The sequence below is a fragment of the Trachinotus anak genome, unplaced genomic scaffold, assembly GCF_046630095.1.
Source record: "Trachinotus anak isolate AG129_WGS33_773 ecotype Australia unplaced genomic scaffold, CSIRO_AGI_Tana_v1 ptg000018l, whole genome shotgun sequence".
NCBI classification, from domain to species: domain Eukaryota; kingdom Metazoa; phylum Chordata; class Actinopteri; order Carangiformes; family Carangidae; genus Trachinotus; species Trachinotus anak.
Window position 1 is genome coordinate 18550958 of NW_027273869.1, and position 25253 is coordinate 18576210.

At 41.5% G+C, this 25253-nt stretch overlaps 1 protein-coding gene across 5 annotated transcripts in view; it reads left to right on the plus strand.

Moving 5' to 3' along the window:
• plxnb2a.1 (plexin b2a, tandem duplicate 1) overlaps positions 1 to 25253 on the plus strand; it is a 166554-nt gene that overhangs the window by 102855 nt on the left and 38446 nt on the right. For all 5 annotated transcript variants that reach the window (XM_071502766.1, XM_071502765.1, XM_071502764.1 and 2 more), the window contains 7 exons: positions 19769 to 20286; positions 20999 to 21325; positions 21636 to 21774; positions 23296 to 23441; positions 23565 to 23753; positions 24004 to 24138; positions 24904 to 25004. In XM_071502766.1, the coding sequence (XP_071358867.1) occupies positions 19774 to 20286; positions 20999 to 21325; positions 21636 to 21774; positions 23296 to 23441; positions 23565 to 23753; positions 24004 to 24138; positions 24904 to 25004 (1550 nt within the window). In that variant the 5' untranslated portion in view covers positions 19769 to 19773. The remainder of the gene's footprint in view (positions 1 to 19768; positions 20287 to 20998; positions 21326 to 21635; positions 21775 to 23295; positions 23442 to 23564; positions 23754 to 24003; positions 24139 to 24903; positions 25005 to 25253) is intronic.

Below are 25253 nucleotides of genomic sequence, written 5' to 3' on the forward strand. Positions count from 1 at the left end.
AGGTAAAGAAGAGGCTAATTTGAATTACTTCATATACATCTGTTGATTATATTCTCTGTTATTAATCTGAATCTGAAAGTAACTGTTCACTAAAGTTATTAAATAATTATATTGGAGTAAAAATGTACCTCTAAAATGTAGTGGAGTGGAAGTGTAAAGCAGCAGAACATAAAAACACTCAAGTAAAGCACTGGAAGTACAGTTCAGTACCTGAGTAAATGAGCTTCACATCATACAGACTCAGTGAGACAGAGTTCAGTTTCATGCCTGAGCTCCTGTTTGTAATTTCAGATATTAACATTTATTGCTGTTTACTTTCTGCATTTACATGCACTTAGGCAACAAGGTTACACTCAGTTTTCTCCACTAAGCTTTTAAATGCCATGTTAACAAGACACCTGGCTACTGTAATCAGGGAAGGGGATTGGAGACACCTGATTTCCCAAAGCCAAATGAGAGAGACAGAAGCCTCCCCAGGGGGGCGCCGGTGAGGTGAAAGTGAGGAACAGGCACAGCGTGAGGTGAATCCGAGTCCTGACTCAGGCAAATCTTAACAATTCTGCTTAGAAATCAGAAAAAAGAGGCTTCAGAACTTCCCTGAGAATCATCACATTTTTAAGTTTTCTTCAGTGTCACATTAATGTAGTGACAGTTGTCTGTGCATCTGTGAGCACACTGCAAACAGGAGCTGCTAAAAGCTAATTCGGCTACTTTTGATGATGCAAATTTGCCAAAACATAAACACAAATGGGGCCTGAAAGAGAATCCCAGGACCGACATTAGCCGACATTGCAACAGCACATTTGATTATTTTATGGGGTCTGAATTTGTTTTGTCATCATAATTATATGTTGGCATTAGCATGTTTTCATTAAATACTTTGCTCCCGTTTTTCCACTTCTTTTTTTTTAAGTAGTCGAAGTCGCTCTTCATACAGAAGAAACTCCAAGGTCCTGTTTAAAATCCCATAACACGTAGCTCTGGATTTAAATTACAGCAGGGTCAATGAGTTCACAGAGAAACAGCAGGTAATTGAGGCTGTAATTATTACTGGGGAGGGTGGGGGGGGGTTCCCCCTCCAGATGGGATTAAAATCACTGACCAGGGCAGGTAAAGTTTAAATCACCCCACTTTTCACAGAGACATCACTCCAGCCTGAATGGAGCTGCAGTATCAGAGGCCAATCAGGTACAGGAAGGTCACATGATGGTGATGATGCCATATTACAGAGAGATGAAGAGTTCAGTTTCCTGGGAGATCTCTTAAAGAAACAGTGAAACTTTTTAGTTCTGAAAATTTACACAAACAAGTTTCTGATTTTTCCTCGAGATCACAACACAAAGATTGGAAGTGAGAGTTTTCATGGACTGATGATTGACTGGAGCTCTGTGTGTGTGAGTGTGTGTATCTGTGTGTGAGTGTGTGCTTTGTTTTTGTGGGTGTGTGTGTTTGCCTGTCGACAATGAATGCTCTGGCTGCTTTTCTGTGTTGTGTAATTGTTTCCTCCTAGCATTCACTGTTAACACACAGACACACACACGCACACACACACACACACACACTCACATGGACATCCTCAGGGCTAAGTGAGAGAGATGTAAACTAAAGGTCTCTCTATCGTTCTCCAGCAGCTGGCTGTCACTGGCTCTGATACCACAACAGTATTGCTGCTTTACACACAGGAACAACATTGCTGCACACACATACACACACATACACACATACACACACTCTTACACAACCTCAAGGCTGCTGTAACATTTGGTTAGTTTGTTTTTCACTGAGGCTGATGGAAGTTTTGTCAAATTTAAAACACACTTTCTGCCGTCATAGCTTCATATGTGGAAGACACTTAGTTACAAGGCTGAGGAAAATCACTTTACACTCACACACATATGCGCATACACAGACACAGACACAGACACACACACACACACACACACACACACACACACACACACACACACACACTGCAGAATACAATTTAGCTGGTAATAGCCTCTAAAGTCACACTGCATATTAATAATGCGGATTTAACTAACACCTTCATATAATGAACTGGGTCAGACACTCTCTTTGTGTGTGTCTGTGTGTGTGTTTGTGTGTGTTTGTGTGTATACCTGTCGATATGTCTGTGCATACTTCAGCTGACTGTACAGGTGTGTGTGTGTCTGTGTGTGTGAGTATAAATTCTAATACCCACTAATCCTCTCGGTTTCCTCGGCTCTAAACCTGGGTCACACTTTTTCTGTGCCTCTGTGTGTGTGTGTGTGTGTGTGTGTGTGTGTGTGTGTGTGTGTGTGTCTGTGTGTCTGTCTGTGTGTCTGTCTGTGTGTCTGTGTCTGTGTATCTGTGTGTCTGTGTGTGTCTGTGTCTGTGTGTGTGTGTGTGCTACCTTCAGTTCCTATTGCTCAGCCAACTCCCCACTGACCCCAATAGTTTCAGCAAACAACACACTCTTTCTTATGTTCATATCAAAGCCTTGTTGGTTTCTCTCGGTACAAAGGCATGCCTGTGTGTGTGTGTGTGTGTGTTTGTTATCATACCTGGGTTTATTTCTGCTACAGTATCAGGAAACTGGTTTCATTTCCATGGTGCTTGTGCCAGAGAGTCTGGAAAAGTTTAACTATGCAAATGAGTTTTGATCAGATGGAAGTTTTGTTCTTAGTCAAACAAAAGTACATAGTAATAATAATAATGATAATAATGATCAATAACTTCCAGATGGCTGGAAAACTACTCAAACCTCCGTTAGCAGTAAGGTGACCATTTTTATTCTGGCCAACATGTCGTTGAGTTCATAATCTCAAACAGGTGATGGAGTGATTTGCATTGTAATAGAGCTAATCAATTAGTCCATCAACAGATAATTAATTGGGAACAATTCTGGCAATCCATCGTTTTTTGTTTTTAATTTAATTTTTTATTTTTTGCCATAACAGTCAAAATACAGATTTATATGATTAAAATGCCAATAAAATTAAAATTTAAATGTTGATTAATTGAGTGGTCGATCAGCAGAACACTAATCAGTTACAGTTATTATTTATTATTTTAGTTATTATATAACAGTTATTTTGACAGTCAAATAATCGTTTTGGTCATTCTTAATGCAGAAATCCAAATATTTGCTGGTTGTAGCTTCTCAAATGTGTGAATTCAATGTTTTTCCGTGTGATATGTGATAGTAAATTGAAAATATTCAGGTTTTGGACAGATGATCAGGCAAAATGAGCCGGTTCAATATGTCAGTTTAGGCTCTTGGAAATTAAAATAGGCATTTTCACTATTTTCTGACATGTAAAAGACGTATCTGAAGATCAATGATAATAACAATAATAATAATAACGATAATGATCATTTTTAGTTGTAAAGTAAATGTGACGTGTAGGAGTCAGTGAGAGCTGCTGGGATTAAAGTAAAGCTGCAGAGCTGCAGATGTAGCTGTTGCTTCTCAGTGGGATTGACAATAATATCAACACGTTCACAGTTGTTTGTTTCCATGTGAAATGTCAGTAACTTTATTTAATGGAGCCTTAAATTAAAGTGTTTGTCTCTGTGTAGCTCTGGTTAGAAAGCATAAGCCTGTCTTTCCAGACTAGGTTTCACTGGGCTTAGTGTTTGCCGTGTCCCAGAATGCACCCTTCAGTACTTTAATACAGCGACTTAGCGGCAGCGTGATCTTCCTCTTTCACTGACTCTTCATTTCTTCTCCTTTTATCTCTCGCCGGCTCATAAATACACATTGATATGCAAGGTGTTCTTTACCTCTTTGTTGTTGTCTTTGTTCTGTCTCTTTTCACTTTCTGTATATCCACTTTATTCTCTCTCTCTCTCTCTCTCTCTCTCTCACTCACACACACACACACACACACACACACACACACACACACACACACACACACACACACACACACACACAGAATAAGGCGTGTCACAGCCCTGAGGAAGACACTGCAGTTTATCATGTACAGTTCGTATGATGAAGCACGTGAGGCTTCATGAGTCTCACACACGTCGCCAGGGGAGCATCTCCACAGTCTCTCAGAAATATGGACTCTGGTGTCGCCAGTTAAATAAATTATTTGCTGACGGCGTGTGAGAAATTACTCTATTTATTTACTTTACCACTGAAAGTTTGAATCCCAGCTAGCAGCGCTCATAGCAACCCGGCAATATGAATGAAGAGGGAACCACATACTGAGGATTTATTATCAGACTAGGTCAAAACCTTGCGCGTGGACTGCACTGTATTTGCATGTCAGCCAGTTTCAGCCTCTGTCTGTTTGCTTCTCAACAGCTCTCTGTGGTCAGACTACAGAGACGAGTCAGACAATGGAACAAGTTTTAAATGGTGACTGAAACGCCCTCATGTTAACTTCCAAGCTGCTGCTCTGCTCTGATCAGTCAAAGACAGCGTCCCAGTTCATGGGCTGCATTATTCATATTGTAACATTGTAACTTGGCCAAACAACCAATGCTGTAACTTCATCACTCAGTCAGTCAGTCAGCGACAGCCATGTTTATAGGACTGGCCCTGCTGTTGTTTTACAGCTGAAGATATCCTAAAGTACATTTGCTCATCCTTCGACCTGATGGTGTAGTTTGGTTGCTCAGTGGTGACACTGTGTTTCCCAGCAGGCTGTGTGTTGTGCGTGTTGATAAGGCGGTTCGTATGGATGGACGGCCGCACAGCAGAGAAGTAGAACAGCACTGTTATGGCTCATTCAATCAGGCCTGAGCTACCCCTCTGCCAAGAGCTGCAGCAGTCACAAACGTTCAGACTCAACCAGCTGTGCACTGAGTGGACCGAGCATCAGCAGCATCTGCTTCACACCAGGTTACATTTCCTGCTCCATAATTCATACCTCTGATGTTTGTTGTTGTTGTTATGCAGTCTGTCTACACCACATCCTCTTTGTTTGAACTTCATAATTAAAAAGAGCATTTAACGGGAGAAGCTGGAGTGATGCTCGTTCTGTCTCTGTCTCTGCTGTGGCCTTAAAATGTGGCTTTCAGAAGTTTTCTAGTCTCCTAATCAACAGCAAATGTCAGCTCTGGTCAGTTTTAATTCACATCTAATAGATTTAAACAAGTTTTCATTTTTTTTAAACCATCACCAGAAATTTTTCAGGGGACGGTCCTCTGCTTCATTGTCTCGTACATGCTTTAAAAACAGAGCTTATAAAAAAAAAAGTTGATCTGAATTTGCAGAGACACCTCAGTTCAGCCAAAACTCACTAAGTACAAACTGTAACCAGAATGAGCTGAGAACAAATGTGAGCATGATTTCTCCTCTTGTTACTCTTCCTGACGTCTCTGTCAGCTCATGTAGGTGTTGGATACGGATTACAGCCAAAAATAGATGTGAACAGTCACCCGGAAAAAATTAGATATGATCAGCACTTTGGAATTGAGCATAAAGGCTGCAGTGTGTTGGGAAAGCTGCTTTGAAAGGCTCAAAGTTTGGAATCAGGTGAACCACAGCAAAGCTTCCTTTAAAGAAGATACAGCTTCTGTTATCTTCCTGAGAAATAGCAGCGCTGATGATAACAGTGTGTTTCACAGGTATATCAGTGTCTGTAATCATACATACAGGAAAGGTCATCTAAACTAAAAGAAAATTTCATTTCATTACAGATAAATTATGTGATGTATTAAACTATGAGAACTGAAGTCACCCATGAAAAGAAAAAAAACCAACAATGAGTGTTTCCTCCTGACACTGTCGTCCAGAAACTCTTAAAACTATTAAAAACACAACCATGAACACACACATTGTAGGATATTTTTGACTCAATCCCACACAGACTGTCCTGCTGCCCCAAATACTCAGTACCAAATATGGATGATAATAATCCGCCGCTGAAGATAGTCCCCAGTTCCTCCTCAGGAAGATTTATGAGGATCCGACCAAAAAGTTTCACGACTAAAGTGTAATAATACTCTGTAAATGTAAATCGTGCATTTGAAATGTTGCTTAGAGCTGCAATATTCATTGTTTTTATATTAACAATAGATCAAATGATTGTGTAATCTGAAAGAAGTCACTTGTGGTGATGAACTGTGAGGATTCTCAGCCACCTCTGCAGTTCTCATTAGCTCTACAGAGGCGTTCAACATATGTCAGCATGTTGTTTTTGAAAAACTCTTTTAAGTCTTTGAAGTGTTGATATTTATAAGAAGATATATTTATGGTTTTAAGAACCAAAAACCATCTCAGTGTAGTTTCACGTCTCCTCTCTCAGGCTTCTCTCTGGAGCTGTAGCAACCACAGGTCAGTGAGCCAATCAGAGGAGTCAATCAAATTCAGTGAACGTCTTCTCTTTGATGATGTTTTATATTATAAGGTTTGTTTTGCTTCAGCCACTTTCAGGCAATATAAGACGCTCTGGGGTCGCACCATGGTGCCGTTGCCATGGCAGTGCAAATTCATGAATTTGGGGGGCGGAGCATTGAAGTGAGGGACGTGTTTGTTTTGCTGTTGAGTTCAAATGTCCAGAATCTCCTACTCCACCTTTAAGTTATTGGCATCGGCAGATACTCTGACATCTACCAGGCATGTCCAAAACACTTCAACACACACACACACACACACACACTGCAGGGGTTCTTTAAGTACTGATTGCAGAGCGAAGTGGAGCATTATGCTTAAGAAGGTTGGTCATCCAACAGGTCAAAATCCTTCAAAACTCAGATACCATTGTTAAGTCTTGATTTTAATGAGTGTGTGTGTGTGTGTGTGTGTGTGTGTGTGTGTGTGTGTGTGTGTGTGTGTGTGTGTGTGTGTGTGTGTGTGTGTGTAGTTGGCTTCCAGCAGCTCTCAGCCTGGGAGGGAGAGTTATCTGTGTTTTAATCAGCCCAGAACAGAGGGAAAAGGAGGGGAAGCTCTCCCTCGTTCTCTGTCTTTGGGTCTGTAATAAGGCTTCTTGCTCTAAATCCTTTAATCTGAGCAGGAATGAAGGCTGTATCTCTGTCTTCTGGCTGCTAAGAACAATCTCTCCTTCTCTCTTTCTGTCTTTTTCTCTCACACACACATACACACACACACACACACACACAGCAAATCACTGCTGAGACAGAGCCGGCCTTGTTAATTGAGAGCTGCTCGAGCCGCCTCTCCTCTGTCTTGCTCTTTCTTTCTGTTTATATGTATGTGTGTAAAGGTTAGCAGGAGCTAAAGGAGCAGAGCTTTAAAGCACTGGAAAGTTTGGGAAAAACCTCAAAAAAATGTTCAAAGATATATGGAGGAAAAAAAAAAATCGTGTTCAAACATTTGGATAGAACTCACACACATGAGCAGAAACGCCCACGCACACACGCTTGAACACTATCTGAGGTTTTGGCAGAGCTCCATGTGCACAGTCAGTGCTAATTATTTTTTGATACGACTTTAGAGAGACAAGCAGTTTTTTAATAAAGTGCTTTTACATCCAGTTCTCGCTCGGTTTCTTCCCTCTCGCTTTCTATAGACTAGAGTGGTTTAATTTCCAGTGTGTGAAGAGGGGCTGTAAATCAGCTGGATCCCGTCCAGACGTAATGACTCGACAGCAGGAGCTGCAGTCGTGAAGGCCGATACTGTTGCACAGTATCTACCACATTCTCCTCTCAACAAATCTGTGGAAAGAAAATAAGACAAAGTTCTTCACCCCCCCCCCCCCCCCCCCCCCCCCCATCGCCCCCTTCAGACTGTAGCTAATTAGTCTGATTACAAGGTTATTTATAATCCAATTCTCCAAATACCTCCTGGTTTTTCTGGAAAAAGATTATATCAGGAAGTTAGGCTGTTAATGGAATCATTTCATCACATGGTCATTATCAGCATGTTGTGTGGATTTACTCACACTGTGGTCACTTTGGGTAATGAGCACAGTATCAGCCAGTGGCAGCTTCATTATAATGATATCTGTAACAGCCATCGCCTCATTTAAAACAATACACAAGCAGCTTGAGATGCAGCATCAGCGCAGGTGAGTGACAGGTAGCAAATTACTCTCCATCATACCAGAAAACAGTAGATTCAGTTAACTATTACTGTGACTAAAGCCCCACTCAGGCTGGATTTATATCTCTGTGGGAGGTGGGGTGATTATAACATTACCAAGAGGGGTTTGTCTGCAGACTGCAAGAGAGGGGTGTAGCTGTAAATTGTCCAAATCACACAGAAACACACGAGATGTCACTGGTACCTGGACACAAGATTTCTCTGCGATTTCATGATTAATTGCCACTACTGCAAATAAAGAGAAAAAAACTGAATCATAAAAGTAAGGATTTCTTGAATAACTGGAACCACACCACATAAAATATGATAAAACTTATCACTTCACTGTGATTAACTGTCACTTGCCATCCATCCATATTCTACTGCTTCTCTGTGTCTGGGTTGCAGGGGCAGCAGTGAACGCAGCGCTGCCCCGACGTCCATCAGTTGGTAAATGTGTGATTTTAAAATGTATTCAGATGCAAAGAAGCTAGCAGCTAGCTGGTGCGTCTGCTTATTAAACCCCTTTCACAGGAGGCAATGCAACTGCAGCCACAAGTGGGCACAACTTGAAGCCTGCAGACGGATCCTTTTCACGTGATCTTCTCTGGTGATTTTTGGGGTATTTTTATGCCTTTATTTGATAGGACGGTAAAGACAGGCAGGAAACGTGTGGATGGAGAGCAGGGGAACGGTATGGACCACAGAGTCCAGCCGGCCTGGCTGCTCAGGGCATTTACGTCCCTGCAGTATGCAACCAAACCACTCAGGTCAGCCCTGGTCAGTGATTTTAATTCCATCTGGAGCCTGAATGCGGGAAATTTTGCCACCTCTGTGATAATTTCAGCCACAATTACCCAACTGTTTTTCAGTGAACTGGCTGCTCCTCTTGTAATTTAAATCCATTCTGCAGCAGCATCCTGTCCTCATTTTTTTTGTATCACCTCAGTATTTAAATTCAGCTGCTGTTTGCAGATCGCCTTACCTAAACCTAACTTTACTCTAAACCTAAAACATGTCTTGACTTTAGAATTTAATGATTTACATAATGGAGACTTGATTTTTGTCCCTGTAAGGAGGACAAGTCCCGATCATGTGACTGCGTAAACAGATTTAGATCCCAACAACATGAACAAAACCTGGACCACAGACTCGCAAGGTGAAAACTGTACCTGCAACGCTGTGGCGGCTGGTAATTAAAGCCATCAGGAGAGCAAGACCCTGTAAAAGCTCAACTAATGGGCTGCTGTAATGTCAGCTACAGGATGGTGCTGGTGCTCTCTTTTGATGTCAGTGTTTTGGCAAATTGGCACCATTAAAAGTAGCTGAATTAGCTGTTAGCAGCTCCTTTTTGCAGCGGAGCCATAAATGTACGGACAACCATCACTGGATTAATGTGATACAGAGGAAAACTTAAAAACATGATGATTCTCAGGGGAGTTCTGAAGCATCTTCTCTGTCATTTTTAAACAGATTTATTTATAAATGATATATTTATTCATGATGGACATCAGAGGTAATGAAATCACACTGAATGAAATCAGTGTGTTTCATGTCTGTGTGTTCAGATGTGACTCCTCTTCAGCATTTATGTTTTTCCTTGCCACAGTTTTAACTTATTATTAGTCTTGTGATGTTCTGTATTTCTCTAATTGTCAGCAGTTGCATGAAAACACCAAAACCAACAACATCTATCAATGCAACAACAATGCATCTGCATATTAACAAATGTTGTGTGTATTAAAGCCTTATATATCATTAGATTACCTTCATCTCCATGGTTACAATAATAAACAAGTCATGGCTTGGTTAGGTTTAGAAAAAGATGTTGATTCAGGTTAAAATAAGTACTTCCTCAACAGGAGAACCGTCTCCACAAACTAATAAAAACACATTCATTAACATGAATACACACACACACACACCGTACACACCAATTGTGGATTAATCCGCCACTGAAAATAGTCCCCCAAAACACACTGTTCCAGTATCCCAGCCTTTTAAAAATATTCACATCTGCAGTGTGGAAGTCTGAAAATATTGAGACACATTGTTGGTTTTGGTCTTTTTGTGGATAGAGATGAAAAATTAGAAAATACCTGGTTTATCCCTGAGGTTACATCACAGTACCTGACTCCCCCCGTCACCTGGGGAGCTGTTTAATTTCAACTAAAACCAACAGGAGCTCTGTGGCAGAACACCTGCCAGCCTCCTGATCTGCAGCTGATCTGCTCATGTTCACTTCGCCTCTAAAACAACATCATCAGGAAGTGGAGCCACTAAAGTCGAGAGAAAACTTCAATCACAACATCTTAAGGACTTAAAAATGAGTTTCTGTGAGCTGTCAGGAAGCTGTGACAGTGAGCTGAATGCAACGTTAACACCAGACAGGAAGAGGTGCGCCAAACGCATCCTCGCCGCTGTACGACATGAACATCCTTTAATTGCTTTGGCGGAAGCTCTGACAGGGTGCGAGCGTCGGGTGTGTTGATTTTTAAAGTTGCTGCTTAGGTATGAGAGATAATTAATGCAGGAGACGAGTCTTTTGGTGATGAAACATACACACAAGGACACACACAGTCTCATCAGCGTGTGTCTTTGTCAGGTTAATGGGAGGTGTACTGGGGAAAGAAAGTGGTTGTTAATCGCTCTCTCCAACGCAGAGGACACGACACTAAATTACATTTGCATAACACAAAATTAATCTACGTGTGAGTTTACCGCCATGGAATGGGATCTTGTTTTTTCCCTCTCATTGTTTCTCATCCCTCCCTTAACTCCTGTCTTTACCTTCACACAAGACTTTCGATGCATCGAAACCATATTTATTTTAGAAGACTGATTTCCAACCTGTCGGAGGATTTCACTTCATTTCGTTGAGCTGTGAAAATAAATTTGCACTGTGTTGAAACTTGCTGTAGATTGGTAATCCATCACGGGGAACGTTTCCCTGCATTTAGCTTTTTGTCAAACCTGTGTTTTTTTTGTGGTGCATCGCAGGTGCAAGCACAGTGGTGCGTTCAGGTGCACAGTTCATTCATCAGCATAACAAGCCGAACAGAAACAAGCAGAACACAAACAAAGTCAAATTTAGAAGAATATGTTTTTTCAGTAACATTTTATTTTGCAGCCAAATTTTTGGTAACTTTCCTCATAATTTAAAAAAAATACCTGATATTGAGCTGTAAACTACAAGATGTTTCCAAGAGGAAATGGAGAAACTAAGACACTAATTTTCAGGAATCCACTACATGATTTCCTACATTTTCCTTAAAAACCTGAAAATAACAGGCAGGTACATTTTTAAAAATGTATTTATTCCGTCTAGTTTCAGTGAGAGGCAGCCTCTGTTGTACTCTAACACCCTGATCACAGTCACACTGTTACACACACTCACACCTGGAAGCAGCTCAGTGCAGCTCAGATCTCAGTTGGGGTGAAGGGCCCTGCTGCTTCTCCCTTCTCTAACCCAGATTTGATACTGCTGGTTTGGGGATTGAGCCAGTGACTTTCTGGGCCACGAGTTTGTTTCTCCTTGAGACCAAACCTAACAACTGTGACGCCTCACTCTCTGTGACTCCTCTGAAATGGGCAGCGTTGTGCTCGGCCTCCCCTCGGACTGGGTCGGCAGGTTTACCACGAGCTGGTTCCGTGTTCAGACTCGTGAAAACCTCAAGTTGAGTTCATTTCAGTTAACTGGTTAATGACACACGGTCATTTATAAGTCAAGTTTCCTGTGTTTACTACTCATCGTATCATTGGCCTGAGTTTCCTCACAGTCGTCCTCTGTGTCTCTGACAGTCCGTCTTTGTCCTCACGCTGCCCCGACACTGTTTGTCTCTGCCCTGCTGAGATGTTACCAAGTGGTACTATAGTGTGTGTGTGTGTGTGTGTGTGTCAGCCTGCTTAATAACTGCTGACCTGTTAGACCCTCTATCACAAGACTAATCCTCTTCTCAAAGGTCAAGTTATTAGAGGCTCTTATTTTGTCATTGTGTAATAATGTGCAGATTAATACAGAGCAGGGTTAGTGTTGTAATGTGAGTCCTCTGAGCTTCATGTTACAACTCCTGTCACTTTACTAATGATTCCCAGGTGTCCTTGTCCCTCACTGGTCTGACATTGACTCATGTCATTTCTTTTCTTTAGTTGCTCTGTTTTAATTATTAATTTGATATTTAATTGAAGGTCCCATATTTTATGTTTTTAAGTGTTGATCTCCATCAGAAGATATATTTGTAGGTTTAAGAACCAAAAACCATCTCAGTGTAGTTTTACATCTCCTCTCTCAGGCGTCTGGAGCTCTAATAACAACAGGTCAGTCAGCCAATCAGAGGAGAGGATCTGATCCTTTCTTCTGATTGGCTGACTGTTTTCTGAGTGATTGAATTAGAATATAGCAGATTTCAGGTAAACACTCAGAGAAACCAAATCCTGTAAGGTTGGATGGTGGGTCCAGGTGGGCGAGGGTTGGGGCATGGCTGAGAGCGGTGACTGCTTTATTGTGACATCACAAAGTTCCAGAAGTCCTGACGGCTGGTTTTAAGGCTCAGTTTCTGAATACAGGCTGTTTGCATTTCTCTGTGGACTGAGGCTTTGATACTTTCACAGTATTAATATAGAACCTAGACCTGCTTTATAATCACACACACATGGACATCTACCTTTAGACTGGATGGACCTTTAAAGTACAAGCAGCATTAAATTTCTAAAACATATTAAATGATAGAAACCATGTGCTGTTAATTTTAGGGCAGCAGCTAATGATTATTTTCATAATCACTTAATCTGGACATTATTCTCTCTATTTCAATTTACTGCCTTCTCTATAAAATATCAAAAAATAGTGAGACATGCTCAAGGAGACATCTTCAAATGTCTCATTTTGTCAGACCAATGTTCCAAAACCCCAAAGATAATCAGTTTATGGTCATGTACAGAGAAAAGCATCAAATCCTCACGTTTAAGAAGCTGAGCTTTAAGAAGCTATTGTTTATCAAAAGATTTGCTAATTAATATTCTGTCAGTCAACTAATAGATTAATAAACTAATTTTTGCAGCTTGATTTACTGGATTGAATTCATTTAGTACTGATGTGATCTATGACTCAACAGAAAAGTAAACATGTCAAACATTTGCTGGTTCCAGCCTCTGAAATGTGAGGATTTGCTGCTTTTCACTTTCTCATTCATTGTTTCAGTTTTTTTTCAAGCAAAAATGCCAATTTGACTGATTCGGTCTTTTGAAATGTGACTATTTTATGCTTTTGTTTGTCATATATGATAAAAAAAATATCTAGATATTTGGGCGATTTTGGGTCTGTTGGACTTTTAAAGCTTTAATATCTCACAGACAGCAATAATGATAAATTTATAAGAAAATTTAATATAATGAGAAATTCGTAGACTATTATGAAAAACCATCGACAGGTTCTGCGCCTAGAATCTCCTCCTGGAGCTGCAGAAATGTTAAAGTCAGTGTGAGTTTGTGCAGCAGAGAAAGCGTAACTCTGCTGTGTGCTGGTGATAGATGAGTTACAGCGGCTGTGTGTGCTCTATTCTCCTCGGTGTTTTAGCTTTATGCTTACTTTGTCTAAGCCGTGCTCTCCTCCAGGCCTCTTCATTACCACCAATAAGAACTCAATTTCCCTCGGGCTCCACCAATCATAGCTCTCATATCCCCTCCAGGCCTGGCCAATCAGCTCCAATGTTCCTCCAGCCCGATGTCATGAATGGCTAATGACGCCTGGTGGTGGGCATGAATGCAGATGAGACCACTTCTGAGCTTTTTTTTTTTTTTTTTCAACTTGGGGAAAATTTTCTGCCATAAATAAGAAACCTCTCTGCTGGTTTGTTTGGAGCAAGAAAAATAAAGAGTGCCTGCAGAGAAAAGACAAGGTGTCATTTCACATTCAAACAGTGTAGACGTCCAGAGAGAGCCCACAGCAGATGTCTGCAGTGCCTGGATGTGAGGCTCACTTCTGATTCATGACACAGATTGAAGAAAGAATTAAGGTGCAGTAGGTTGAACTTGCAGATCCAGGGAGTGACTGTGATAAAACAGATCTTTTCTGGACACTGGGCGTCATGATGCATCAAGCTGCATCATCATGCATCAGCTGTTAACACACATTATCACCTGTACATGAGTGATCCAGGGAAACTGTAATGATGTAGTGCTCATTGCAGTACTCAACTGTATTTAAAGCAAGTTAAATTTAGCTCTTCTGAAATTATATCTGACTTCAGCACCAAAGTTTGACTTCAGTATCACAGAGAAGCAGATATTTAACATTTAACACTTTTTTAAATTCAATGCATTTACCAATCACAATCTTTTTATAAAGCTATATCCCAAATAATGAGACTGGGATAACTTCAAATTTTATTTGAAGTGTTGTTTGACAGTATCACATCATTTTAGATTTTTGTTCCAGGTAGAAAGAGAGAAGAAATTTAATATTTTGTTCCGAGAAGAGAGTTTGAACAAATTGATCCCCCTCCAAGGAGCATCGAGTTTCTGCATACATGCATCAAATCAAACCAGACTTTCAAAGAACTGACATGTGCTTAAATGTTTCATTGGGTAAAATATGAGGCTCACGTGTGGACAGACAGGTTAACACACAGACGGACAGACAGCCAGAGAGACAGGCAGACAGATGGAGCCATGGATGGGAGTTTCTGATCTGGTTTGTGCCGGGGGATTTCATGTGTCAGAAAACCGGTTTTGTTTGAACTCGTTCCAGCGGGCGAGGATATAAAGACAGACAGAGAAAGGGGAGAGAGAAAGGGCGAGAGACATATAGGCAGAGAGAGAGAAACAATGTGAATCACAAAGAGAAGTTAGAAAGAGAAAAGCCTAGAGAGGTTAGACGGAGAGAAAATCAGTCAGGCTTTATTCCCCTGGCTGAAGCTGCTGCAGACATTCCTGGATTTAGTTTCACTCAAAACTTTTTAGCAGAGGGGTCAGAGCTCAAGACTCTTTACAAAGTATGCACTCAGGATTTTAATGAGTCACAGATTGCTGTTCTCTCTCCTGTATGTGTGTGTGTGTGTGTGTGTGTGTGTGTGTGTGTGTGTGTGTGTGTGTGTGTCCTTGTGTGTTTAGGCTGGTCTTACTTTTCCATTACAACATTTGCATTTTATCCCCATTGTTAGTAACTGCAGTTTTCCTCCAAATATGTCCCGCGGGTGGGTGCCAGTGTTCTGTAATCTCACTCACACAGACCCGGAGACAGTTGTAACTCTGTATTAAAGCTCTACATTAAACATACTAGTGAACACATTCATTCCTTAGTTCTTAACCGAGACATGCCGAACCTTAAATCTGTCTCCCAGCAGATACACACTAACGAGATCAGGTGCACGACATAGTTTGGCAATTAATCAGTCCATCGTTTGGTCTATAAAACATCAGCAAATATTGACAAAAGCTCCTCACAGTTACTCAGAGACCAAGGTGATGTCTTATCATTGTATCATTTTGTCTGATCAATGACCCAAAGTGCAAACATATTAAGTTTACTGGACTGAAAGACGAGGAAAAGCTTGTGAGAAGCTGGCAGCAGAGACTGGTGTCACTTATTGGCTCCACAGATTAATGAAGGATACTCTAATCAATAGCTAATCAATAAAAAGCTGTTCAAATGACTACATGTGTAGGACTCTCTTAGAGCTTTTTGGAGCATTTTAGTGTCTTTTAGCTCATTGTTTTGAATCATTCATCATTCATTTTTAATGTGGAAAAGTTACAGATTATAAATAAGTACAGGAACGTGCTGTTGAAATTGTTTATCATAGTTTGTGCCAATCATATATTCACCAGGCTTACATTAGATTTTCATGTTTAAACACAGATTAATCCTCAGTTGCTCATTAGTCGTTTCACAAAGAAAAAAAATATATATATATGGGTGGAGCTGTGTTTCCTGCTTTGTCTGTCCTTTCATCATTTACCTCTGCATAAACACCAAAGATCTAAAAGTCAAAAGTGTTGCTCACAACACACAGAAACACACACACCTTTTACACCTTTGACACCCAGTTTATTCTTGGGCTGACACCAGTCAGGCTTAAAAAAAACCAAAGAGGGTGAACGAAAGAAAATAAGGCAGAGAGAAAAGAAAGGGGTACGATGGCTGGCAGAGCACCGAGATAGATCCTGTGTGGAAAAACCAAAGATGATTTTTCCTTTGATGTGGCAGATGCACACATCCATAGCAGGAGACAGAGAGGGTGAATATACCTGCCATCTTTATCCCTTTTTATGGTGTTGCAGGGGTATGAGAGATATGAAATTTAATGAGAGAGGACGCCCTCCGACAGGGACACAGGGACTGGGTGAACATGGAGCCATGTTAGAGGCGAACAGCCGACGTGTAGGTTTTGCACCCACAGTCTCATCTAACAGTGTGAGCATGTTCAATAACAAGCACATTTTAAAGAGGAACCTGGTTTGTAAGATTTAATTTCTTTGACTGTCACAGAGCGTCTGTAGCACCAGATGTTAGAGCTGGAAAATAAACCAAATGTATTGAGTTTGTATTATGAAGCTCGTATATTGCATTTTCAAATAAATGTGAATAAACAGAGAGTTTAAAGGTCCCATATCTTACATTTCTCCTGGGCTGTATTTGAAGTGTTGATATTCATCAGAAGATATATTTGTGGATTTAAGAACCAAAAACAATCTCAGTGTAGTTTTACATCTCCTCTCTCAGGCTTCTCTCTGGAGCTCTAGTTACAACAGGTCAGTCAGCCAATCAGAGGAGAGGATCTGAGCCTCTCTTCTGATTGGTTGACTGTTTTCTGACTGATCTAATAAAAATATAGCAGATTTCAGGTAAAACACTCAGAGAAGCCAAATCCTGCAAGGTTGGATGGTGGGTCCAGGTGGGCGGGGCTTGGGCGGGGCTGAGGGTGGTGACTGCTTTATTGTGACATCACAAAGTTCCAGAAGTCCTGACGGCTGGTTTTAAGGCTCAGTTTCTGAATACAGGCTGTGTGCATTTCTCTGTGGACTGAGGCTTTGATACTTTCACAGTATTAATATAGAACCTAGAGCTGCTTTAGAATCACAAACACATGGACATCTACCTTTATACAAACACAATTGAAAATACAAACTGATCAAGTTTCCCAGATTGATGCATCCATGTGAGATTACTGATAATACTTTATCTTACAAGTCACATATTTTCTAGATACTTCCCAGGAAGCTTTCCTCATAATACTTTCTTTGCTATTTGGCATCAAGTACAAGGGAAATGGAGAAAGTGCCTGTTGCTACAAGGTGCTAGCTGAGTGAAAAATAGGTCATAAACAGATGTCAGTATCCATCAGATATGCAGACATGCAGCGAACATGTCAGATTCAAAAACCATCCCTGTTTAATTGTTCCGGTTTAAAGTCTGTACTTGTGTCGCTGACTATCTCTCCACTGTAAAACCCTGCACTGCAGCCACTGAGACCACCTGACTGTTGATATCTGTGGATAGGTAATTTAGCTGAGCAGGTGGGTGGAGAGATAAGTGCTTTCACACTAATAAATCCCTTTGCAGTGAAGCAATTTGAAGTGAATTCAATTTGGGACGGAGTAAAAAGTGCAGAGGAAGAGCCAGGTAATTGACCACCAATCAGAACTACCTGATAGCGTCTGTAAAAGCAGTGATTGGCCAGTAAAATGCCCGACCACGAAAGCATAAACAGATGAGCATTATGGGACTTAAAGCTGTTTTCATGATGCTCTCGTTAAAACTGAGGGAAATAAATGGTCGTGTTTGGTTCAGGTGAATCGCCGGAGAATTACCTGATGGTTGCGTCACAGATCAGAGCAGAGCGATGTTTGTGCAGGAAGGCGTTATTATAGCCAGAGCGTTGTTTTACAGCCACAGGCCACAGCTACAATCAAACACACCCAGCCAGACTAATGCAAGGAGAAAGTCACTATGTCAGACAGCTAATTGCTACACTCAGTCTCTCTCCTTCACACACATACACACACTTTCTTCTTGTGTCTTTGCTAATCTAATCTGGCTCAGCAACTCTCACTTTGAGGCAGTTACCTCCACCTCCTCTTCCTCCTCCTGCTCTTCCTCCTCCTCCTCCTCCTCCTCTCTGGTTTTCCTCCAGTAAAGGATGTTCGGGGTTTAATGAGAAGCTGCTCATTATTGCTTCTCGTTTGTCTTTGCTCTCAGCGTTCATTCTTTTCTTCTTGACTTTCTGCTGCTGTAGCTGCTGAGGCCCCACAGTGCAATGTCAGGGAGCTGTTAAAATTCTGCTTTGTTTAGAGGACAAACGCTACATCAACCGTCTTTGTCTCCGGATTCAAGTTCAGCGGGTTTATTGTCGAGAAACTGTTCACAGAACGGTCGAGGGCTGTGAACAGTGATAGATTCATATATCTGGTGGGTTTTTTTAAATCAATCTATTTACCATTTAGTCCATATGTTGTCACAAAACCCAAAGATATTCAAAGCAACAATGTGCAGCATTTAATAACTTAATTGATAATCATATTAATTTAATTAATATGATTATCAAAATAGTTGATTAATTTTCTTGCTGATGGACTAATTGATCAGTCCGGCTCATTGTTGTAGCTCTGGCAGCTACAAAAGATAAATTATTCCGGAACTTTAAAGAAATTAGCAAATGCAATTAGCAAAAACTAGAACCTTACTTTTTCCTTTAAAGATGAGATATATATATATATATATATATATATATATATATATATATGATCCTGATATTTTCTTATACATAATTGTTGTATTTGCATCTTTACCTCAAACAGAACTGTGCTTCACTATCTTAACTTTGACAAATGTTCAGTTCTAGTTTCTTTCTACGAGACAGCTGTTTCAAATATAGACTGAATGACTCATTTAACCTGAAAAACAAACCATTTTTTAGCTTTGAGCTTCATCTGCAGGTATTAATTTCAGTCTGAATACTGCAACAGCACCCGAGGATGTTTACAAAGTGGCCCAGTCCTGCATTTTTCAGCTTTAAGAAGTCATAACGTCAGAGGCTGTTTACAGGTGTACGTCAGCTTCTCTCATCTGGAACATGGAGGAAGGACAGACAGGAGTGTGATCACAGAGACTTGAAACAATGAGTGAGGACGTGTCACAGTGAAAACAGACAAAGACGTGGTCCACAGACTCCGTGCCTGTGACAGCACGGTGGTGTCGTCCACACAGACAGAAGGTTTGAACAGTGAACAGCATCAAGGAGTCGACATCAACTAAACTAAAGTTAACATCAGCACAAAACACACAATACAGCAAAGAACAACACACATCACTTTGCAGCTCTGTCTGTGGAGCTGCTGAGTGTGAAGAGTCGCAAATGCAAAACTAATGTTGACAAAAGTGTGTGTGTCTGTGTGTGTGTGTGTGTGTGTGTGTGTGTGTGTGTGTGTGTGTGTGTTTGTGTGTGTGTGTGTGTGTGTGTTTGTGTGTGTGTGTGTTTTCGAGTGTGATGGCCAATGGGATTGAGGAATTTCTGGCTCTGTTGCTTTTGCCGCTCGGGGCCAAAACACATGATGAAGGGGCCCGGGGCTCGTTCTGCTGGAAACTAGATAACTTTTGGTTTTAGAGGGTTGATTGGATAAAAGAAGCATTTTGAAGAAATGGTCACAGACATTTTCACAGTTTTCTAATATTTAATCAATTGAAAAATAATTGAGATGAATTGATGATAGGAAATTAAAGCGCTGCTTGGCGGAAAAATGTCAAAAAGACTCAACAGTTCTTTCTTTCCTCTGTTTTTCCACCAGACGTGATGGAGCGGTGGTGGGCCTGGCAGTTTGCCCTGGTCTCCCTGGCAACCATTTACCTCAGACCCTCCCACTGCAAAACCACAGAGTTCCCCTCTGACACCTTGATCAACAACGTGGTGGTCCATCCTCGTACGGGCCGGCTGTACGTTGGCGCCGTCAACGCCCTGTACCAGCTGAGCCCCAACCTCGAGGTGGAGTCCCGCACCGAGACGGGGCCCAAGCGGGACAACAGGCTGTGCACGCCGCCCGTCACTGACGCCTGCGAGGAGGCCGTGGACACCGACAACCACAACAAGCTGCTGCTGGTCCACGAGGCCAAAGACGTGCTGGTGGTGTGCGGCAGCGTCTTCAGGGGCATCTGCTCGCTGAGGAACCTGAGCAACGTGGAGCAGCTGCTGTACTTCAGCGACACCAAGGGAGAGAAGTCGTACGTGGCGAGCGTCGAGGAGAGCGTCTCCGTGGTGGGAGTGATGTCGTACTTCACCAAGGAAAAGGACAACTTCACTGTGTTCCTGGTGAGGAGATAAAACACACACACACTCACACACACACAGTTCAGATTGCTTCATATTGTAAATAAAATGAATATAAATGATCGCCTCCATCTGTGATATTATGTGAACAAACACAATAAAATAGCAATTTGTAGAGAATGGAGAAATTAAATTGGCAGCTGTACGGGAGATGAGGACTCTTCACAGTCATCTTGAAATGATTTTTTTATTTATTTACACAATATCAGTGAATTACAAGATGCTTTATGATGTCTGAGTGCTCAGGTCTTCCTTTCCTTCAAAACATGCATACAGCTGCTTCTGTGATGTCATATTGAGGGGACTGTAGTTTAAAGGTCCCATATGCACACAGCCTGTATTCAGAAAGTGAGCCTTAAAATGAGCCGTCAGGACTTCTGGAACTTTGTGATGTCACAGCAAAGCTCAGCTATGCCCTAGCATGAACCACCCAGACCTGGAAAAGTGTAAAACATGGGATCTTTAAAGAAACATTAGCATTTTTCTTTTTGGTACACATTCACGTCCCCTGTAAGATGGTTTGTAATATCTTGGCTATCCCTTAATTTTTCCCTTTTAATTTGCCAAACACTTTGATTTGTCACCAAAACTAATGAGATTCCCATCATCCTCAGCTGTTTGGATTTTGAACATGATGCAAGGTGACACATTGGCCCCTGATTTTAAATGACAAAATGCCTCTCTGTCTCTGTAGGTTGGTAAAGGCTACGGCAGCCATGACAGCACCAAGCTGATCTCCACCCGCATCCTCCAGGACTACGGCGACTGGGTGGTCTTCGACAGCATCATCGAGGCCTCTGCGGTCCAGGCCAACCCCTTTTTCCTGCGGTACCTCCACGACTTCCGCTTCGCCTTCAAAGACAACGGTTTCGTGTACTTCCTGTTCTCGCGGACACTCGGGGTGCAGGACACCAAGAACTTCACCTTCATCTCCCGGATGTGCGAGGACGACCAGGGTTATTACTCGTACACTGAGCTGCAGCTCAACTGCAGCGCCACCAACAAGTACAACAAAGCTCAGGTAATGATGACACACTCCTCAGCTGCTGGATGAGGCTGTCAGCGTTTTTATTAAAAGGGCGGCAGTGAGTTGGAAAAACGCATTTGGACATTTTACATTTGGATGAGTTTGTCTTAGATTGGAACCTTTTTGAGAACGCCTCGGTCCTGACCCCTGAAACATTTGATAAATTGGATTTAACATGGTCTTGAACTTGAAATAGCTTCAATTTATAAGGTCTCCACTCTCACTTTACCCCATTACATCAGATAAATACACATTTGTAGAGTGAAGATCTAATAGTCTGCATGTTTATCTGCTTGTCTCACAGGCTGCCTATGTAGCAGCACCAGGTGAAGCTTTGGCACAGAGTATGACCAGTTCAGGCCAGTACGGACCAGTCTCGGCCTCTGACAAGGTGCTGTTTGTCACCTTCACTTCTGATGAAGACGCGTCTACTTCAGCCATGTGTAGGTGTCATCTTCATGCTTCAAAACACATGTTCCTGACTTTGCAGAATCTGCAAACCCTTGTCACAACATTTCAATGAAATTTGACCATGGGACAAGGAAAAAGTGATTGTTTAGACATCTGTGTGTTTTCACAGATGTCTTTTTTTCAGCACAAATCTGTATTGAAATCTGAGGTTTGAAGTTTATTTTTAACTTTGGAAACAGCAGCTGAGAAAACAAACTCACCACAAGATTTATTAAGTAGCTCTTTTGGAGCTTTTGATCGTATCTAATGCTCTTAATCGGCAGACACAGCGTCAGTTCAAAGTGCATTCCTGATCTTAAACCTCAGCTTTTGAGCCAACATGGATGAAAAGTGCTCGGAAAAATGGAAAATTGAACATCTTCGCTCCTGGGCAGAATCCATCAGGCTGTGAAGATCATGTGATACGACCAAAAGCTCCAGAACAGCTGATAGTAGTTACTGGAAGCAGCTGAGCAGAAATTATTCTACGCAGCCAGAGGACTCCTTCAACACAGAGTGATCAGAAAGTTAGAAAATCAAATCTGTGTTTTCACTGAAAATGTTTTTTCATTATTGACCGTTTTTATTGGTCGCCAGATTCTCAGAGGCGTGGCCAATTTGTAGTTGACAGTTTTGTACAAATGTAATCTAATCAGGATTACAGCTGAATCAGTTAGTCCATTGGTTCTTAAAGTGGTGTTTGGGGACACCCAGGGGCCCTTGAGGGTTTCCTGGGGGTCCCCATCAAAGAGAGGAATATTTTATTTTCACTATAATTCCATCCAGAAGTAACACAATGACAATTGTGGTCATGGGTTTCAAACACTTTGTGTAATAAAACATCTAAAAGCAAAAATCTTATCAAATGGGGATCAGTGGTCTAATTTGTGAACTACTTATTATTATTTTTCAAGCAAAAATGCCCCAAATTTTCTTGTTTCTGCTCCTTATTTGAAACTGATTGTTTTTGGGTTTTGGACAAAACAAGACATTTAAAGACTAAGAAACTGTGATGGTCATTTTCTTACATTTTATAGATCAAACAACTAATTGATTATTGAGAAAATAATCAGCAGATTAATTGATAATGGAAACAATTGTTAGTTGCAGCCCTAATCAGGATGTACACATGTATTTCTGAGTCCTGTACAGTCTATGCAGTGCTGCAGCAGTATGGTCAAATTAAACGACAAAGTCATAAATCTTTAAATCCCTTTATATTTTAGCATTCCTCATTCTCATGCAAATCCCCACTATTCCCAAGTTTAGGTGGTCACCACACATCAGCATAATTGTGTAGCACATTTTCTTTTATCGGAATAACGGTGGAAATAATGAGGAGTTTGCAGACTTGGCTCTGTCTAAGTGCTGTGTTTGGGCTTTGTGGTTTTTAAGATTTCGTTGTTTGGCTTGTCAGTAAACATGGACTTGTGTGTGGTGACGTGTGGTTTTTCATGTGTGTTAAGTAGAACAGAGAAAACAGGTACAGACAGTGTTTTTGCTCCTGTTTGCAGGTATGTACCCTCTGCGCTCTATTAATAAGAGGCTGGTGGAGATAATAGGAGCTTGTTACAGCAACAACGGCATCATTAACGAGAAGCCTGCTGTCTACTCGCCTTACTCCTCCAAGTCTGAGGAGCTGTGCAGCAGCAATAATCAGGTGAGAAGATCTCTGTGTGTCAGAGATGATGAGAGACTGAAGCTAGATGAAGGTAAACATTGTACAAGTCAGTCATTTCATTTATTATTTCCTATTAACATGAATGTTTTGATCTCTATTCAGCTCCATCAGAATGACATGGCCATCAGGTACAAATGTGGAGCCGAGTTCCTGCCCTCCCCAATGGCCAGTAAGGCTGAGTTCGCCTTAACGTCAGAGCCCTCATTGGTGCGTAAGGGTCACATGACAGCTGTGGCTGTGGCTGTGGAGATGGGGCACGCTGTGGCGTTCCTGGGCACCGCCACTGGAGAGGTAACAACTCCGCAGCTTAACGTTTCTATCACCATTCAGTCGTCTGTACAACCCTGTTTGTCTGTTTAATCTCAACACAGGTAAATAAATGTAAAATTCATCCACACATCTGTTGTAGGAAATAATGTTCAAACCCTCTGCGTCCTATTATGTCCTTTGGTGCATTGTCATATTTTGTACCAAAAAAGAAGCATTTACGTGTGCAATCTGAATTAAATGCGTGTTAATGCAGTTTTTGCGTCTCCTGTAGGTGCTGAAGGTGCATCTGTCGGCCCATCCCGAGGTGTACGGGCGAGCGCCGGGCGACATCACAGGGGACAAGGTCAACAAGAACCTGCTGTTCGACTCAAGCCTCCAACACCTTTACATCACCACTGAGAAAAAGGTCAGACTCACGTCCACGCCAACTGATTGATTATTCTTTTCTTTTCTTATAAGTCCATTTCTCTCCCCTCTCATCCGTCTAACGCCCCGGTGTCGCCACATGAAGAAGGTCAGGGACTCAGTCATGTGCTTACCTCTACTTTTTCATTTCATCCATCAGGTCATGTATTTAATGAGTGTTTAATTTATTGGGTCTGTCTCATTTGATCATTTATTCATTCTTTCGACCAACACCAATACATCCGTCTACATTACCACACAGGAGTCACTCATTGATTTATTCACTCATTCTCTCTCTCTCTTTGTTTCCCTCTTTGCCTCTCCTCTTCATCCATCTCTCTTTCCCTTTGTCCTTTCATCTTTCGCCCGCCATCATTCTCTGCCACCACTCCAGGGGTAGAAAATGATGTTATTGATTTAGAAATGAATTAATTAGAATGCACTTCAAGAGGGCAATTCACTTTAATCAAGTCAAGTGACGATACTCCAGCTTGTTCCATCTGCTGATTTAAATTTATTAGCCCAGCCTCTTCTTGTCAGAGGGGAAAATTATTTACACAGCTGGTTGGGAGAAGTTCTGAACTAAAATACTGTCTATCCAAGACCCTCACTTTACAGGAAAACTATCCTTAGGAACATGGGGTGTACCCTGCAAACTGTTAACAGCTAATTAACAACTACTTTTAATGGTGCCAGTTTGCCAACAAGTAAACTGTTGTTCACAGTAAGAGGTCCTTCATAATAAAAGCCTGTCCTCTGTGTGCAGATCACCAAGGTTCCAGTCCAGGCCTGCCACCTGAAGACAGACTGCCACTCCTGCGTCTCCATGAAGGATCCGTACTGTGGCTGGTGTGTCCTGGAGGGAAGGTGGGTTGCTCACACTGTTTGTCAGATTTTTGTTTTGTCTGTTTATGTTTTAAATTCCTCCCGTCCCTAGCAAATAAAGGTCACACCAGCTTTTACAATATAATCGCTGTGATTAGTGGATTCACTCTCAGAGGCGAAGTTAATCCATAAAAATTATTCACATCAAGCTCAACTTAGTAAGGCATCTTGACAGAATTGACCTTTGAGGGAACAGAGTCCAAAATGGAGGAAGCTTTTGTATTTTATTAC